The sequence below is a fragment of the Nuphar pumila genome, chromosome 9, assembly GCF_984573655.1.
Source record: "Nuphar pumila chromosome 9, dmNupPumi1.hap1.1, whole genome shotgun sequence".
Taxonomy (NCBI): domain Eukaryota; kingdom Viridiplantae; phylum Streptophyta; class Magnoliopsida; order Nymphaeales; family Nymphaeaceae; genus Nuphar; species Nuphar pumila.
In genome coordinates this window covers 116,084,470-116,104,809 of record NC_143257.1, presented here as the reverse complement: position 1 = coordinate 116,104,809, position 20,340 = coordinate 116,084,470, and the positions used below count along the sequence as shown (strand labels likewise).

At 36.9% G+C, this 20,340-nt stretch overlaps 1 protein-coding gene across 1 annotated transcript in view; it reads right to left on the bottom strand.

Annotated features, from left to right (window-relative positions):
- LOC149828982 (uncharacterized) overlaps window positions 1-20,340 on the bottom strand; it is a 59,421-nt gene that overhangs the window by 17,992 nt on the left and 21,089 nt on the right. Inside the window, exons 3-4 of the mRNA XM_090017845.1 lie at window positions 9,922-10,335; window positions 5,899-6,003 (exon numbers count right to left, since the gene is read on the bottom strand). Coding sequence (XP_089873971.1) covers window positions 5,899-6,003; window positions 9,922-10,335 — 519 coding nt within the window. The remainder of the gene's footprint in view (window positions 1-5,898; window positions 6,004-9,921; window positions 10,336-20,340) is intronic.

The window sequence follows — 20,340 nt, the reverse complement described above, 5'->3', positions numbered from 1 at the left end:
GTTTCAGCTACTAGATCAAGAGAACAAAGCCAACAATGGGCTAACAACACACACGAATGTGCAAACAATATTTCTTGTCTACATATGATGACACTTAAATAAGAGGAATAAGAGGAGAAGACACTTGAGACAAGAAGGCTTGTAATGAAAAACATTTAACAGGAAGGATATCAATTTTTCAATAAACCTTGAAACACTATGGTTTCAAACCTTAGACATTCATCACAAGTATACATAATTAAGAGCATTCATAATAAAATCAATGGCCAAAACAAATGAGTGACACACTCATAATCAGAGATCACATAACATGTCATTTAGAGTCAAACTACAAGTTGACAATCTAAAAAGACATAACACAAGGTGCACATAACTCACCTCAACAAACATCTCTGAATCAATAATAACAAGGCCAAGAAAATTGATGCATTATATAAAGTTTGTGATGGGCTATACAAATGCCATAAGAAGGCAACAAATATGTATGGAAGTTATTTTCCAAGCAAAAAAACTGATTTGAAAAAACATGGTTTCAAATCAAATAATGGCATATGGAAAAACTTGGACTTATATGCTCATGTAATTATAAGTATTGTTAATATAAGCAAGTTATAAACAACTAACTTGATCTAGTTTATAAAAGGAACCGATTAGAACATATAAAGTTCCAAAAAAAAATCCATGATAATTTTGGCAATGTAAGAAGATAGAACTTTCAAACAAAAAAGATTCTTCACAAATGATCTCTCACAAGAACCATATAGGTTCACACACAAAGCTTTCTCACACTAACCACTAGGGTTCACACGTACGAACAATAAGGAGAAAGCAAAATATAAAAGAGGAATGAGTTTCATTCAAGTGGGATAAAACTTCACAACTAATCAATTTTTAAGAACCCCAAACGGAACTTCAAAAAGAAGCTCACAAGAGATCTTTCTCAATGAACACAAAGATTCATTCAACACACTCACAAGAACCAAAACACTCAAAAGAGTGCACATACCAAGAGAGAAAAATATATCTCATTAAAGTGGGATGAACCCACACAAAAAAGTAAGTTTTAATAAGAATCGTGCTTATTATAAGCAATTCTTCAAATAGAGTTCATGAGTACATCAATCAAGAGATAAATGCAATAAGGCATATCATATGCAAGGAATCCAATGATTCTAAAAATAATGTAAATGATATCGAAAAATACTATTTAGATATTGCTCATAACATGATTATGAGACAATTAATATCATTAAAGAGAGTCAAATAAAAGAAATATAGAAATAATTAAGGCCACATATCATTTTATGGATGTGTATATATTCTCATAGAGGGAAAAAAAACCATGCAATAATTAAGGCCACATATCTTATACAAAAGACATGTTTACAACCAAATAAATGTAAGTGATAGGATTTATATAAAATTTTACATTTTAAGCATGTAATGAGTCAAAAAGTTTTAAACATGAACACGCATGTCTATCAAGGATGAAATATAAATTGTATTTGATGATTATCATATATATATATATATATATATATATGTGTGTGAAATACAAATTTATATTTTATAAAATAAGACAATGATTGACGAAATATCTAGAATTAATAATTTATGATTATATATACATATGTATATATAATTATATATATATATATATTAGAGTTATTTTTCAAAAAAAAAAGCTTCAAGATTCAAACATGATACATATATCTAGTTTCCTTAAAACAAGTTCAATGATGGTTAAAATACTATTTTAGAATTTTCAAAAAACATACATTTTGCTTTTATTTTAATCATGCAATATATATATATATTTATACATATATATATATATACAATGGTAAAGAAAAAGCAAGTGCTTTTCTCATGCGTAATGCATGGGCTAAATACTTTAAAAGTGTAAGAATACATGCCAAGTAATTCCAAGTAGAAGAAAGATAGATAAGGGATAACAAAACACTTGGCCAAAATGTAGAGAAAGAAAAGAGGTAACAAATACTTCTTTTCGAATTTTTGAATATCACGCTTCCCGATGCGCCAAAGGACTAGCTTGATTATAACCGAGCTCTGATACCATGTTAGAAAGTATGTGAAAAAGAATAACAAGAATGCTTAATGCATTCACACGGTCCAATGAATGGACAAGCACAAACCCACGAAGAGGAATATAGAAATAGTCCACTAAGGGACAACACAAGAAGCCTTAAAAAAGGCAACACATAAAAATATATGAAATTTATTGAATAAGGGCTTAAAAAGCCATGAACTACAAGAGAGGGGGAACCCCCTATATATACAAAAAGGAGAGCAAGTGAAAAGCCATTGGGGGATCCCACATATGGTAGTTGGAGCCCCCAACGGTCATATTTATGACCGTTGGAGGTCCAACGACTACATGTGGGACCCCCAATGCTTTGATAAATGAGCAATTACAAAAAAGAAAAAAGAAAAAATAAATAAAGAAAAATAGCTTATTTAAAGAAAATAGTTGTTTCTAAAACAACTATGTGGAATGACTAAAATACCCCTATCGGGTATTTCACATATATATATTTATAAGTATATATATGTGAGTACATATATTTTAACATACCACCACCACCACCACTCTCCACCATCATTACCACCACCATCACTTCTCCCCCATTACCACCACCACCACTTCTCCACCATTACCACCACCAACACCACCACTATCACCATCCATCACCATTTCCACCACCACCATCACCATCTGTCACCATTGTAATCACCACCATCCATCACCATTGTCATTTGTTAGAAAGCAAAGAGAAAGGAGGGAGAGAGATTAGGGTTAGAGGCACAACACAAAGGAAAGAACTCATGTTCTACTTTTCGTGAAATGAGAGCACATTACAATAATGAGGGTCGATACCCTTTAGACATCAAAAGACAAAAAACAAAAACACTAGTGTACCCCTTCTTTATAGGGTATGTACATAATAGCCTATTAAGTTGCTTTATATAACTCTATAATACACTATATTATATAGACTTTCAATACTCTCATTCAAACTTGGAAGGATGTAAAGGAATCATTCTAAGTTTGAAAAGGAAAGAACTGAAATGCATAGGAAAAAGGCTTTTTGTAAACACATCTGCAATCTGATTCTTTGAGCTGACATACTCCAAAGCTATAATCTCATCTTCATAAACCCTTTTTGTATAATGACAATCTATTTCAATGTGCTTAGTGCGTTCATGAAACTTTGGATTCTTTGCAATATGAATATCACTCATATTGTTACAATATAGCTGAGTTTTCTTTTCACATAGAATTCCCAATTCCTTTAATAACCATCGAATCCAAATAATTCCAGTCACAACTTGAGTCATCGCTCTGTATTCAACTTCTGCGGTAGACAATGCAACTCTTTGTTGCTTCTTGCTTTTCCACGAGATCAAGGATCTTCCAAGGAAAACACAAAACCCTGTAGTGGAAAGACGATCTCTATTACAGCCTCTAAAATCAGCATCTCAGAAGGCTCTCAACTCTTTGTCAAATAAAGACGAGAAAAACATGCAATAGTGCATAGAATCACTGACATAGTTGATGATGTTGAGTACGACTGCCAAGTGAACTAATCTGAGAGCATTTAAAAGGTCTCTCTCTCTCTCTCTCTCTCTCTCTCTCTCTCTCTCTCTGTGTGTGTGTGAGTGTGCACGCGCGCGGGCGTGTGTATGTGTGTTTCTATGTGTGCCTAAGACTCTAAACTCTAAAACTTTGGTTATAAGGTTTGACCATTTGCATTATACATGGATTATTAACATCTAAGATTTTTATTAATAGGTTTTTGGACATTATGAAAATTTTTCAATAATGTTAATGGGGATTTTGGGCATTCTGAAATTTCTCTGCTGGATGATGCTCTAGAGATATATAGTTAATGAAATTCGCATTTGATTTTTGGGGCTTTTTTACTATTTGATTTTGGGGCTTTTGATTCTATGCTAAAATGGGTTTTGTGGGGCTTCTTGCTTTTTTTTTATTTACAATGTATTTTGTTAGTTGATTATGCTTAATGACTCAACGGTCATGCTTATGTTTTTGTGCTATAATGTTATTTTTGTTAGTGGTTAAGCTTAACCATTTTTGTAGAGCTTGTTGATTATCTTTTTTTGATCTCCGTAGGTGCTTATGATTCAGTTGCTGATGGTGGAATTGGAAACAAAAAAAATGAAAATTGAAGAAGCAAACCTTTTAGATTTTCGAATATTTGACAATTGTGAACTTGGTTTATGTGATAACTAATCACTATTGACAAGTTGATCCTAGTTAGTGTTACTTTGATTATGTTGTTAGTTGTTACTTGTTCATGAATTAAGAAAGTAACTTAGATTTTTTCATTTATGTTTCATGTGACGATTTATTACTATATATATGTGTGTCACAGTCTTACTTTTGAATTTCTTGAATTCATGTTGCGTAAGTGAGTCACGTACATATATGTACCTGTAACATTGTGACATAGGTAAAAGTAAGAAGCTGTAGTTACAGAACTATAGCTGATCAGCAGCTTCATACTCTACCTCCTATAGAATGGTTTCAAGTAGGTATCAGAACCTACTCCCTTCAAACAAGAAAGATCACATGGCAGCTACACTAATATTTTGCTTCAGACATGTCACTCCTTTAAGTTTAGAAAAGATGTAGGCAGAAATGCATTTAGAAGGGTCGGTAAGACCATTACCAAGATAGGGCTGCATCCCATGTCTAAACCATCAGACTGCTGAATCCAAGAGTACCGAAACAGTAATGACATGTGTATTGCTTGCAGACGATCGTGCAATCATCTGAGAGAAATAAGAACATATTTTTCTATGGTAGGCAGAACAGGGTCAACAATACTACTGAGATATATCAAAATCAATCACATGAACCACTTTGAAGCTATTCCAGAAATCCTGAGGTGTCTATAGGAAAGATCCAGGCACAGCTGTTAATATTTATTTCACACCATATGCATGTCATTGTAACTTTAGAAAAGACATGTAGGATAGGAGTGTATCTAGAAGGATAACATGACTACAAGGATAGATTGAGGTTGTGTTCCATGTCTACTAAACCATCAAGCAGCCTCAATCAAGCACACCATGACACTGGTTTCCAATGCCAATAAAGGAGTTTCTGCAATTTCAGAGCAACAAAGTAGTTGATCTTGTTCAACAAGACCCCACACCTAGATAGGCCATAAATCACAAATGTGCAGAATGTCATGCGCCTTCAGACTCCAACTCGTCTAATAACAGAGGGGTCATTGTTAGTACACTGAAGAGGTAACAAGGAATAAGGGTCTGAGATGTATGATGCATCCTGATAACATTCACCAGCCACACCATCTCTGTGTAAGCAGGATTCCAAGAAGAAATATACACGACATCAAAGGGACATACTGGAGTAGTTAGTGGCAGAAATGAGATGGTGAGTGATCCCTACCAACTGAATTTTCAACTGACGTGAAAGTATCTAAGTTTCTTAGTTAACTGTTTGCAATTTCCAAAATCTCAGCCAACATACGCTCTCTCTGAATTCTAAATATCCCCAATTTCACCTCTAGCTAACCTCCATAGGCATCCATTTGGCGCCCTTTGAAGGAATTACAGAAATGTCAGGTGGTAAGGCCAGTTGGAACAAGTCATGAGAATTGCACTTATATACTCCTCAATCAAATCACTAAAAATCCCCAAGTATGCTATCAAATCTAAGAAAATAACAACAGTCTTAAAGGATAGCTAATGCTATCAAATCTAAGAAAATAACAACAGTCTTAAAGGATAGCTAAGTCCCCTAACCATGTCAACTCGTAACAGGTAGAGTGCTGGAAAAAAAAAGAACCAAAAATAAAAAAGGAAACATGCTTTTCTCAAACATACCTTACCAATGGCTCCAAGAACGACAGTAGCATCAGAACAACCATTAACAATGGCATATCTCAATGGTGCCAATATGTAAATGACAGCGTCATGACAATTTAAAACCTGCAGTGAGACAAATTCAATTGTTGGAACCACTAAGTTCAGTGATCATAGGCAGAAACTATAATTTTTACCCAGGAAAATGCCTCAATTAAATTAAAGGGAAAAAGAATATCAAACAGAATGGAACTGGAAGTACAGGTTCATGGACTAACAGGGCAATGCAGTTGTAGATAGATGGTTGCCAAATAGATGCTGTAAGAGCTCTAAAGCATGCCTGGTATGAAATACAGTCTGGGCCTACCACAGACCTAGTTTTCCACCCAGATTAATGAAATCAGTCATTCAAAAACTTCCACTCCAATTCATGAATCCATCTCTAGCCAGGTTGAAACCCATTTAGAAATCTCTTATGCCACAGACCCCACCATTTCCCTTGAGATTGAGGGTATTCCCACTGTGTCTTGTTGATGCAAAACCTAATGATGTTAACACGCTCTTCAACTCTCTTTTTATGAGAGTAAGAGTGCATTAGTTCCTCTTGAGTAACTGGAGGTAATGCGTGAATTTTTTCAGTGTTGTTCCACCAACTAAAAAAGCACAGAAAAATAATGTTGGCACACTCTTCAACTCTTTTTTATGAGGGTAAGTGCACATTAGTTCCTCTTTTTTTGCAGTGTTGTTCCACCAACTAAAAAAGCACAGAAGCCTACTTGCTCTTCTACGAAGACTACTCTCAAGCAAACATCATTTCCACTAGGGATGGCAGTGGACCGGGGGAAAGCGGGCCCCCGCCCCGCCTCGCCCTGTTTGGACCGAGGATGAAGGGTATGAAACGGGGATGGAGGCGGGGACGAAGGTTAAAATCCATCCCCGTCCGGGGATGGAGGCGGGGATGGACGTGCACTTTTCCCCGCCCCGTCCCCGCCACGATCCCCGCCTCATCCCCGTTTGAACCGGGGATGGAGGACAAGAAACGGGGATGAAGGCGGGGGTGGAGGATAAAATCCATCCCGGCCGGGGATGGAGGCGGAGGATAAAATCTTGAGGCGGGGCGGGGGTGGAGACCTTGTCCCCCGCCCCGCCCCGCCCCACTGCCATCCCTAATTCCCACTGATAAAGCTAGTCCTTGAATGTATAAGAAGACGAAGGCCTTGAAGGAAGGAAGTTGAGATGCTTAATGCAAATTCTAAATGAAGTTATGACATTCGTTTTGGTAGTGCTTAGTTGCATGTCTTGCTTCCTCCTTTCAGAGGCAAGCTTCTCCTTTGAGATGGATGTATATGCTTTTCCTTTTTTAATATATTCTCTTTTCTTTGGCTTCAAAAAATGTCATTTTGTCAAAGAGCAACTTTTGAAATGATATTTTTTAATATAGATAGTTTAGATTTATAGGTCCTTTGCACCATTATGTCTTGATTTCTTGAGAATATTTTTTTTAATACATATTGTTAATATATATATATATATATATATATATAGTTTTCATGTATTCTTTTTTTTAGACATTCAATGACAAATACAGGACGCCTCTAACTTATTTAGGGATGCAAACAGTTGGCCATGGAACTGGTCACGCTTGACCCAATACTGCATCTGACTTTTGTGAATTGGGTTCAATCTTGTATATGGATTCAACTTGGATATCACATTCCCAGATCCAGATACTATATGTTTACCTTGATACTGGATTTGACAAAAAGAACTAATATGATTATTTTTTGAATAAGGTAAAATCAGTTGGGTTTGGGTGCCTTTGATACTCGATTCAGATAAAACAGACAAATACTATTGTTATCATGCGGAAAAGGTAAAATCAGTCAGGTTAGACTGACTCCAACCTGGATCGTACAATTCTTGCTTACCTGGTTCCACACTCAGATCCAACAAAGCCCAGTCATGTATGTTCTGAATCTGACCAGGATATCCAGCATTGAGGGTGGGGTCCAGTTCAGACCCGGGTGACTGCTAAACTTATTCAAAGCCTAGATAGAACCTTCTAGTACAAACATTTGAAAGTTCAGTAGTTCCCAGAATAAGATTCAACCAGCTGGTTCCAGATGGAAAACCGTTAAAAAACAGAAGTTAAAGCTGTGTGAGTGAGATTGTTCTACTCAGCATGGTTAAGGAGAACAGCCTCAATTCTTATTGTTCTTTCTGCACAATGATCTTACATCTTGCAAACAAAGCACTGAATCTAAGCACATACACACAGACTCATTGTAATCAAGGAAATTAAATAAAGGTAAGCAGTGATAGCTGGCTTGGGAATAGAGGGTGGCTTCCCCATAGTGAAAGATTTGAGTAGACATACAGTGGTTTAGGCTTAACCCAAACATCACTTCATCATCTCATACTGCCAATTCCGAAAACTCAGGCTGACTTTTGCAAATAACAAAAAAAGTGGTACATTAGGGTAAAATCTTATATTACAATACACGTGGCCTAGCCAGCTGTGAAGACATATTCAAAGAGTACCAATGAAGTGTGTGCCTCTTTTGGCTTGAGCAAGATGTTCAATTGTTCATATTGACTAAGTAGCTTGAAGGCTGACCTTTCATGGGCTTCACAAGCTAAATTTGCATTCGGATGTCCTTGGGAAATGTTAACTTTGAAGTTGTTTCCAGTTCTTTGGTACCTTCATTTCTACCTTGTGATTGATCTTTTTGTACATAGGAAAATGATAACCATTATGTTAGTCTCTTAATAAATGAAAACATTATTTCACCAGTATACAGAAAATTGTTCAGATAAAACAGAATATGAAGTTGATCATCGATTACAACAATGTCAACTCCATGAGGCATTCAACAAAAGGTGCATTCCATTTAAGAATTATATCAGACAAGCAAATAATTATGACGAGGAATCTGTAAGATCCGAAGAAAAGAAACGTCTTTAGTCTAATGATATTTCTCTATATATATGTAAACTGGAAGCGGGAGCAGGAAGCGATTCCGAAATCGGAAGCGGGAAGCAAGACACTTCTAAAATTTTAGGAAACGAAAAGCGTGAGACAACTTAGAAGCAAACCAGGAATCATCTCGTAAGCGAAAAGGAAAGCAAACCGGAAGCAACCTAGGAAGCAAACCGAAAAAGAAGACGAAACGAAGAGGGAAGCGACCTAGGCTTCGAGTGGGAAGCGAATAGGAATCAAGTTTTTCCAATATTCGGCAAAAAAAAAATTTGTTAAAGGCTCCAAGCCTCTCAAAAAAAAAGAACAATTCCTGATATTGGGAAGAGAGTGAGAAGCGAAATGGGAAGCATGCTTCCCATTTAAAAGTGTAGCTTCTCGCACATTTCGGAAGCGACGTATTTCGGGGAAGCACGCTTCCCTGAGTCCTATAGCATTTCCGGTAACCCTGCGTTGGACTGGATTTCTAGCCATTGGGTTGGACCAGCCCCTTTGTGTTCTGTCTTGTCTATATAAGGGGGTTCTCCCCCATTGCTTCTACTATGCTTTCTAAGGATATTTTAAGAATTAATACAAGTTATATTTTTTAACTTTGTGTTCTATTGTGAGTTGTTCTTCATTGTGAAGATTGTTCTTGGCCCATAAGTGGCCCTATTTGTATTTGTACTCTCTTGTAGCCCTTCGTCGAACCCATTTTGTATTATATTGGTGCTCTCATTACACTTATATCCAAAGAAAACATTTTAATACTGCTACATTATTTGCACTATTCAAAACATTGTTCCTTATCCTAAGTCTGCCAAGCTGGATCAACTCTCTCTATATACAAAAAGATATTTTATCAATCAAATTGCCGTGCCAAAAATTCCTAAGAAATGTCAAGGAAAAGTCTAGAGGTTGTGGATCTTGAAATTGATCAGACGATCATGCCAGATGCAATACAAGAAGAAAAGGTGGTGGAATATGCATTCATACATAGATATATGCATCTGGGAACCTGTCTGCCACAGTCAAACTAACCAGAAAAAAAGGAGCCAATAAACGCAAATGAAAATGTGGCAGCATACCTTAACCGAGCATCCTTTAATGTCATATGATTTTTTTACAACTGAAGCTTTAGAGATACCCTCTATGAATGTCTGGCCTCTCAAATATGAAGAGGTGTTATTCATGGAGACTCCAACTAAAAGTGAATTCTGATTGCTCTTAGCATGATTTATTGAAACATCGGTCATAGTAACATCTGAATCAGTGGCATTCAATGGGCCATTTTCTTTTATTGAAAGCTTCCCAGCAGGGTGCTCAAAAGATTCATATATACTCTGTAGGATCCATTCATGAACTTGTGCAGCAGGAACAGGAGCAGCAAGCACGTCACAATCCGAATTCGCAAAGAAGGGTGCAGCTTGGCTCAGTGATGATCCATTCTCCCCAAAGTGGAGGAGGAAGCCAAGGTGCTCAAATCTTTCCAAGCTTAGAACCTGCATAAAATCTTCCAACAGCATCAGAACTGATGGCAGACAATCTTTAAAAGAAAAACAGGTTGTGACAATGTTTTTTTTAACAGTTATTCAAATTACTTTTAGATGATTGATATAAGGGAACTTACATCTAAAAGCAAACAGTTCACTTTTGGGGGGAAACAAAGAAGAAAAAAGCATGTAGCAACCACGTAGCTCTCAACAACAATGTTTTTTTTCTTTTCTCTGACACGCCATACACATGACAGGCAGAGAGACATTGCAAAAATTAACATTGAACATACACATATAGACCATTCACCAGCCACACAAACTCCATGTATTTCCTATTAGAATCCTCTGTAGAACCTGTATTGAGAGAAAGAGAGAAGAAGAGGGGCTGCGGCTGCACGATTTCAATCAATGAAATCGTGACCTAAAGACATATTTATATGTTTTGGTATATAGAATGGATCCGGGTTTGGTATAATATCCAGACCCAGAATACAATGTACACTAGAACCCATATGGACCCGGGTCGGGTATATGATACAACTTTTTCACCTCCCCTCAAGTTGATCATGGTTTTGAACCATGAACAACTTGCCTTTAAGAATCCAAAAGAGATCTTTTGTCAAGCCCTTTGTAAAAATGTCTGCAACTTGTCTTTCAGTATTAACAAATTCAGGCTCGATCTCTTTTTTTGTCTCACAAAATGTTGGTCGATCTCAATATGCTTAGCGCGACTCTGATGTACTGGATTGAATGACATATTGAGAGCACTTTGATTGTCACACAGCAAGGTAGACAGAGAGATCGTTTCTCCCACTTCAGTTAGTAAATGCCTGACCCATGTGACTTCGGCAGTAGCGGCAGCCATGAATCTATACTCAGCTTCAGTGCTTGATCTAGCAACAGCCTTTTGTTTTCGACTACTCCAAGAGACTAAGTTTCTTCCAATAAAGACACAATATCCTGACGTAGACCTTCGTTCATCAGGATCTCCTGCCTAGTCTGCATCACAATATAAAGTAAGTTCACGCACGTACTTACCAGACGACTGTGAAGAATATATCAATCCATCTCCAATGGTCCTTTTTAGATATCTGAGTATCCTCTTAACCGCCTCCATGTGTCCAGTACGTGGTGCATGCATAAATTGAGACACTTGATTGACTGAATAAACAATATCAAGTCGAGTAAAAGTGAGATACTGCAACATCCCTATTAGACTGCGGTACCTAGTGGGGTCCTCACATAGGTCTCCATCATGAGTACTTAATTTTTGGTGAAGCACACTTGGAGTTGCTAAAGGTTTACAGTCTTTCATATCTGCCTTGCTGAGAACATCTATCGTATACTTGTGCTGAGTGAAAGTCAAGCCATGAGCCTGGCTATCGACTTCTATACCAAGAAAATAGCGCAAGGCCCTGAGATCTTTCATTTTGAACCTCTGACCTAATAGGTTTTTCACTTCTTTGATGTGATCTTCAGAGTTTCCTGTGATAACAATATCATCAACATAAATTAATAATAGAGTGATCACATTCTGACTTTTAAAAATGAATAATGAGTGATCCAGTAGAGAGCGTGAAAATCCATGCTTTTGAATCTCAAGGGAGAAGCTGTCAAACCAAGAACGAGAGGCTTGTTTTAAGCCATAGATAGCTCTTTTTAGCCTGCACACATGTGTTTTACAAATTTGCTCTTGATATCCAGGGGTTGTTCCATGTAGACTTCCTCCTTCAAATCCCCATGCAAGAATGCATTTTTTACATCAAGATGACTCAGCTTCCATCCATGTTCAACAGCCAAGGAAAGAATAATTCAAATTGTTCCCATTCGCACCACAGGGCTGAAGGTCTCATCATAGTCTTGCCCTGCTTCTTGAGTGAACCCTTTTGCCACCAGTCTTGCCTTGTATCGTTCAATGATTCCATCTGGTTTATACTTTATTTTGTAGACCCATTTGCATTCGACAACATTTGTGTCAGGTGGTCTGGGAACGATTTCTCAGGTTCCACATTCATGTAAGGCTTGCATTTCATCATTCATGGCTTCTACCCATTTGGTAGAAGTGGCTACCTGATAGTACATAATAGGTTCATCCTCCTTATTTAGGGCAGTTAAAAAGAACTGAAAATCCAAGGAGAAATTGTTATAGTTGACCCACCTATCGATAGGATGTCGCATGCGATTGGATCTTCTGACCTCAAGAATATGAGAGGAAGTAGGTGCAGCTGCTGAGGTGTGATTTGAAAGGTCTAGCGTTGTCGTTCTCTGTCTAGTATAGCAAATACCCTTGTATCTGCCCGGTACAGATGGTATTTTTCCCCCATTCTGTGATCCTGATGTGCCAATAGTCTCAGGCAGTGTTGTGAGAGGTGTACGCCTCAGAGGCGAGGCGCACGCTCAAGGTACTGAGGCGTGCTGTGATGCGCAAATTGCCCCTCATCAACCTCCAGAATCCCCTCCTTCATCCCCAAGTCTTCCTCCTCCGCCTGATTCGTCGGCTGTGCTAACCCCAAGTGCCGGTGGATCCACCGTCACGTGCCGGCCAACTGCTCCTCCGCCGCTCCCTGCCTCCCCTCCCACCGCTTCACTTCCATACCAGTTGTGAGAGGCGTACGCCTCAGGCAGGCTCAACGCCTCGCTTCGCCTCATCGCATTTAACAACCTTGGTCTCAGGCATTTCTTCTTCCTGTCGCCCACAACCTAGAGAACAAATTTCATTGGAACTAGCAAAAAGTTCTGAATTCAGCCAAGGGTAATAAACTTCGGTGGTGATAGGGGACATAGCCATTGTTTCAGCTTTGTGATCAAAATTTTGTTCATCAAAGATAACATTTCTTGAGATTCTGATACATCTGTTGGCGGAATCATAACACCTATATCATTTGTAGTCATCTGCATATTCCACAAATCTACACTTCTGAGCCTTGCCTTGAAACTTGTTTCTCAGGGACCGATCAATGTGCACATAACAAACACATCCGAAGGCACGCAAATCATGATAACTAGGATGAGCTCTAAAAAGACAGTAATAAGGAGACTTATTTTTCAGAACCATAGGCAATCTATTTATCACATATACGGCAGAATGAAAAGCTTCTGTCCACAGATTAATGTGAAGGTTGCTATCATGGAGCATACTCATGGCACTTTCAACGATACGTCTGTGTTTTCGCTCAGCAATCCCATTTTGTTGAGGGGTGTGAGGGCAGAACACTCTTTTTCCTATCCCATTATTTTGAAGAAAAGAAATAAAGTCACTAGATGAGAACTCCTCACCTCCATCACATTGGAAGAATTGGATGGACTCAGAGAATTGATTTCTTACTAAGGAAAGAAAGTTTTGAAACAAAAGAAAAACTTCCGATTTACTTTTTATGAAGTATATCCAGGTGTATCGAGAATAGCTATCAACAAAGATTAGGTAGTATCTGCTCCCAGATCCAGAGACAACTGAGGCAGGTCCCCATACATCAGAACATATTACCTCAAAAGGCTTCCAAGCTCTCTTATTAATAGAATGAAAAGGCAATACATGACTTTTGCATAAAAAACAATTGAAACACTTTTGGCTTTTCTCATCCACATTGAGACTTTCTTTTGAAATGAGATTATTAGAAACAAGTTTCTCAATAAAATGACTCCCACAATGTCCTAATCGATTGTGCCATAAGAAAGGCTTATTATATTCAGAAATACTAAAAACATTTGCTGAAGAGAAGGAACACGACTCTAATGAAGACTTCGAATCCAAATGAGTAGGGCAGACAGGATCACATGGAGTTTTTTCAAAGACATACATATTGCCTCGTCTCTTTCCTTCAACGAATGTTTCCCTCGTGCGAAGGTCCTTGACCTGCATAGAGAAGGGAGTGAATTCGACTGAAGCATGATTATCATCAACAAGTTTAGAAATAGAGACAATATTTTTCTAGATATTGGGAGCATGAAGGACATCAGAAAGTTCAAGAGTAGAATGTGACATGGGAATGACAGATTTTCCAACATGGGAAACAGGATGGTAGGATCCATCTCCAGTGACAATTTTACTTTTGCCAAAATAAGAAATAGGTTTAGAAAGTTTACCTGCATCGTCAGTCACGTGAGTAGCTGCCCTGAGTCAATGAACCAGGTGCCTTGATCATTCTGCTTTAATTTCAATTCTGACAAGGCAGATATCAACAAATCTCTAATCTCTCCATTGTCTCTTATATTGTTGGACTTTCTTTTTTGTTCTGTCTGTGGAGTCTTTCCTTTATTTTCAGGATTGTGTCAATATGCCCCCTTTTGTTACAAAGAAAGCAAGTGGGAATAGATCTTTGTCTCTGAGCATAAGTCAACATATTTGGAGTGGGAAGCAATTCACGTCCTCTGTGTCGATTCCGCCCTCGTCCCCCTTGCCTTCGTCCTCGACCATAAGTCACCTCTGTGGCAAAAACTTCTTGGGAATTTGTATGAGCAAGAGTTTCTTTAAAAAATCCCTTCAGAGTCATTTCATACTAAATTAATTTAGCTCGCAACTCATCAAAAGTAGGAAGGGCAGGTAGACACAATAGTGAAGTGACGATCATATTATAGTCGGATCCCAATCCACTCAGAGTTTGTTGCACCATATCATTGTCACTCACCACACATCCTATAACTGCAAGTTGGTCTGTGATAGTCTTCATCTTGTTTAGATATTCCATGATGGTCATGGAATCTTTTCTCAGCATCATTACGTAGTGGCGGATCTTTTGTACTACTGTGTCAGTCTCAATCATTAAAAGAATTTTTTTTAAGGCTGTCATAACATCAAACTGAATGCAAGTACTTGAGAATGCTAAGTACTATTGCATTCATATGCTTGAAAAATGTTGAAAACACAACCAAGTTCCCATTGCCAGTGAAAGGTGCCCATGTATGAACAGTAGTGGCATATGCACACACAAAGATAGATATGTGTGTGTGCATGCGTGATATATATATATATATATATATATATATATATATCGCCCTTATCGTCGAACCATAATGGATGGACATCGCATGTCGATTTTGCACAAAAACATGTTTTAACAGCAGTCAAGACTGCTGCTAAAGACTTTTGTCTTTTCACTTCGCCTGGGAGATCAATGGTTCACGTGTGTCTATTGCGGCTTTCTAAGGGCTCGTTTCAAACATAGAAAAGATAGTCGTTGGGGAGATTTTATCCTCAAAACAGCATGGTCCTCACATATGACACCCATTGGCATCAGACATGGAAAAACTTTTTACGAAAAAATTTAGAAAAAATATCCATGAAAATGGAGGAAAAAATAGTCAGACCCCCGGGGGTCCGATTGACCATAAAAAGTTTTTACCAATCGACTAGGACATTGCAAGCTCATTGCTGCAATGGTCTCTCTCTCTCTCTCTCTCTCTCTCTCTCTCTCTCAAGCATGCATTGTGGGTTCATCAAGGATGCCACGGTGATCTCATTGATTCGCTCTTTGCCAGTGTAAGAAGTTCTAACAAGCCCAGCTCCTCCTCCAAGGGTTGTTGTTCTGTTCCCGCCCATCACCACCACCACGCCTCCCACCTGTTCGATGAAATGTCTCTCAGTATTATCAACCATCTTTTTCTTCCTACAACACCATTATTCAATCTTTTTGCTTGAAAGGTCTTGTTCATGACACCCGTTCAATACTGACTACCATGGTCAAATGTGGTTGCTCCCCAAATTCCAATTCACTCTCTTAATCAATGCCCACCTTATGCCAGATAAGTTCCATATCTTCATGGACATGCTGAAATCATCCAGATACATTAGTCCTAATGTAATTCTCCTCGCTCATGATTTGCTTTGTCCATTTATTGATGCCTGATATCCTATTCCAACTATCAAGCTTGTAGTGTCACTATATCGATGCAGGTATCCTTTGAATTTTGTTTATATGAGCTATATAGTGAAGTTCATGATGTCCAGAGGATTTGTTGATGAATGTATTGTTTTGATTGAGGTGATGATAATTATAGATTATTATTTAGGTGACTGAATTCATCGAATGGTTATCTAAACCCCCATACAACATTGTTTTGTATCCAAATAATCAAACACAAAATAAATTTTTCCTCCTACCAATTCAAACACGAAAAATATTCTCTAGAGACATTTTATCAGGTAAAAACTTCATCCAAGATAAGTTATCGTCATTGTGTTTATCACGGACACTCCTTCATTGTCAAACGCACCCTAAGGGTGTTCAAACTCTCTCTCTCTCTCTCTCTCTCTCTCTCTCTCTCTCTCTCTCTCTCTCTCTCTTCCAGATTGTATTTATCACGGATACTCCTTCATTGTCAAACGCACCCTAAGGTCTCTCTCTCTCAGATAGTGCTGACAAGGCAATACAACCCTATGCAACTTTTGAAAATTGTAAAGTTTTGAATCAACATCATCACATTCCATGTCCACGCATGAAGGAAAGAAGAATATAAGATTAGGAAAGTCTTCAAACTCCAAGAAAAATATCTTTTTATTGAAATATGCTTTAAGCAAAAGCATTAACAAATAAAGAGGACAAACACCCTTATTTATAATACACAAAGGCCATTGGGAAGCTCCCAAAAGAGTCGTTGGGAGCTCCCATAGACTCTATGGTCAAATGACCATAGAGCCCATGCTCAACCAAAAGAAAGACAAAAAATAAGAAAAATAAGAAATGTAAAAATTGTTCCTAATTGACAGTACCTATTATAAAGGGAAAAGACCAAAATACCCTTAACCTCCAAAACAGATTATAATCTTATATATATACATATATATACATGCTATTTTAACACCCTCTTCAAAGTTATAGTGTAAACGCCAAAAGTTTGTTGAGAAGAAACAAAAAACGAGGAGCAGCAAAAGCTTTAGTAAAGAAGTCTACAAGCTGAAATTCTGATGTGACATACCGCAACTCAATAGTTCTTCTCAAGAATTCATCACGGACAGAATGATAGTCCATCTCAATGTGTTTGATGCACTCATGGAATGTGTGGTTGCTGGAAATGTAAATTGCACTTTTATTATCGCAACACATCTTTGAAGGTTTGGAGATGACAAACCCCATATCTCTGAAAAGGTTTCTTAACTAATACAAGCCCCATATTTGTCATTGTCATGGCCCTATACTCAGCTTCAATAGATGATAACGAGACCTTCTGCTACTTCTTGCATCTCCAAATAATTAACGAATCTCCTAAAAATACATAAAAACCAGTAGTTGATATTCTATCATTGGGATTTTCTCCCCAATTTGCATCAGTATAAGCAAGTAAATCTAAAGATGAAGAAGAGGATAAGAAGAGCCTTTTAGTTATGGTATTCTTAATATATCTAATAATCTTTAATACATCATTCATGTGTACGGTAGTTGGAGCATGCTAAAATTGACTAGTAGAATGAACTGCATGAGTTATATCTGATCTGGTAATAGACAGATAAGTGAGTGACCCAATTAGTTGTTTAGAAGGCATGGGATCTTCAAGAAGTGTCATATCTTCAAGCCTTAACTTAGCATTCACCACTTCAAGAATCTTCACTTTCTTATCATCTGAAATGTCACATTTAGCACAAATATCTGTAGCCACTTTCATTTGAAAAAGAATGTACCCTCTAGGAGAGTAAGTCACTTCAATGCCAAAAAAATATCTTAAGAAACCCAAATCAAACATATCAATATTTTCTTTCAAAACATTTTTAACATCGCTAACTTTTTGTTTGTCATTCCCAGTAATAATCAAGTCATCTACATATAGTAGAAGAATAACAATATTGGTACATGTATTTTTGACAAAAAAAAAAGGTGTCAGTACAACAAGAATGAAAACCCAAATGAGCCATGCATGTTTAAGACCATACAATGCCTTTTTAAGTCTAAGAGTTTTTCCTTTTTCGACATCAAATCCTGACGGAGAATCCATATAAACTTTTTCATTTAATTCTCCATTGAGAAATGCATTTTTAACATTTAATTGATATATAGGTCATGTTTTAGTAGAGGCAACCGTTATTAGAGTCTTGACACTAATCATCCTAGCTACGGGTGTAAAGGTTTCCTTATAATCAATTTCACATTCCTGAGAATATCCTTTAGCCACTAACCTAGCTTTATATCTTTCTAAAGTTCGATTACTTTTGGTTTTAACTTTATAAACCCATTTGCACTCAATGGTTTTCTTTTCTAATGATAATGGAACTACTTCTCAAGTTTTGCCTTTCCTAAGGGCATTTAGTTCTATATTCATAGCTTCAATCCAACGAGGAAAATGTTTGGCTCATTGTAACGAGATGGTTCACGGTAAGAATGTAGCGCTATCAAGCAAGCTCTATAGTTTGGAGACAAAGAATTATAAGATACAAACTTATTTGGTGGAACAGACACCCCGCTAGATCTTCCAAGTAGGGTTTCTTCAATAGGAGAATCATGGGAGAATTTTTCTAATGTACTAGGCAGGTTTCTTTGCTCATGTCAGGTATACACTTGTATACTTTTAGTAGAGTTATCAACAATGTCATCACTACTTGGTGATGACTCAACATTCGCATCATTAGGGCATTCATGATCATTATCATTATCATCCATGGCTTCATTATTATTTAAAGAACTATCATAGGTATACTCATCTTTTCTTGGAGAAAGATCAAACAAAAACATATAGTCTATTTCTTTTCTATCATCTTTATTAAATCCATTTTCATTTTCTAAGAAATTCACATCCTTAGAAACATAAAGTTTGTAATTTTTGAAATCAAAAGATCAATATCCTTTTTATTTTCTCCATATCCAATAAATACGCATTCAATGGCTTTTAGGGATAATTTATCTCTTTTGTGAAAAGCACAAAACAATCACAACAAAAAATCTGAAATCAGATATTATTTCAAATAGTTTCTCTTATGGAGAAACATTTTTCAAAGAGGATGAGGGGATTATATTTATCAAATAAATTGAAGTTAGAATGACCTCGGCCCAAAAAAATTTGAAAATATTTTTTGAAATTAATAGGGTTCTAGCGGTTTCCACAATATGTCTATGTTTTCTTTCCGCTAGCCCATTTTGTTGAAGAGTTCTTGGGCAAGATTTTTTATGCCAAATACAATTTTGTTTTAAATAATTTTGAAATTCATTTGATAGATATTCTCTACCTAATTCAGATCTAAGTATGAAAATGTTGCTTTGAAATTGATTTTTGATTTTTATATGAAATTCTTTAAAGAAATAAAAAACTTTTAATTTAAGATTGAAGAAGCAGACTCATACATATTTAGTAAAGTTATCAACAAAAGTAACATAATATGACTAACTACCTTTTGTTATGACCGGAGAAGGGCCCATACATCCGAATGCACTAACTCAAAAGGTCTTTTGAAAATAAAAGTTCTTTTGGGAAACAGAATAGATTTCTTTTTTCCAATGCAATCTTTGCAAATAATATATTTTTCATTACAAAAAATTTTCCCAAAAGGAAAAATATATATCTTTGTATAGCTTGGATGTCCAAGTCTTTTATGCCAAGATTCAACATTTTTATCTTAGACATAATTGCAAAAGGATTTCAAAGGAAGGGACAAGGAATCCATGAAATAGAGATCTCCGCTCCTATGGCTTTGCCCAATCCACTTTCTGGACCGAAGATCCGGCACAAAGCAACCCTTAGATGAAAAGGAGATTTCGCATACATGATCAAAAAATTGGAAAACTGAAAAAATATTTAAATTTAACTTAGGAACAACTCCTTGAGAACAAGAAATTTTTGAAAATCTTTAGAATCTAATGTTCTAATACATTTTATTTTTAAAGTGGTTCCATCAGCGATAGAGACATAAGACAAGTTTGAATTGGTGTATATATCAAATAAGGCATTCTCATGTGGGGTCATATGAAAAGAACCTCTGGAATCAGGAATCCAAGAATACGTACCAGGAGAGGAAGAACAGGCAATGGCAGCACCCGATGTGGAGGATGATGTCTTGGGAATTTGTTGAAGTGCCATGGTTATTTGACTAAT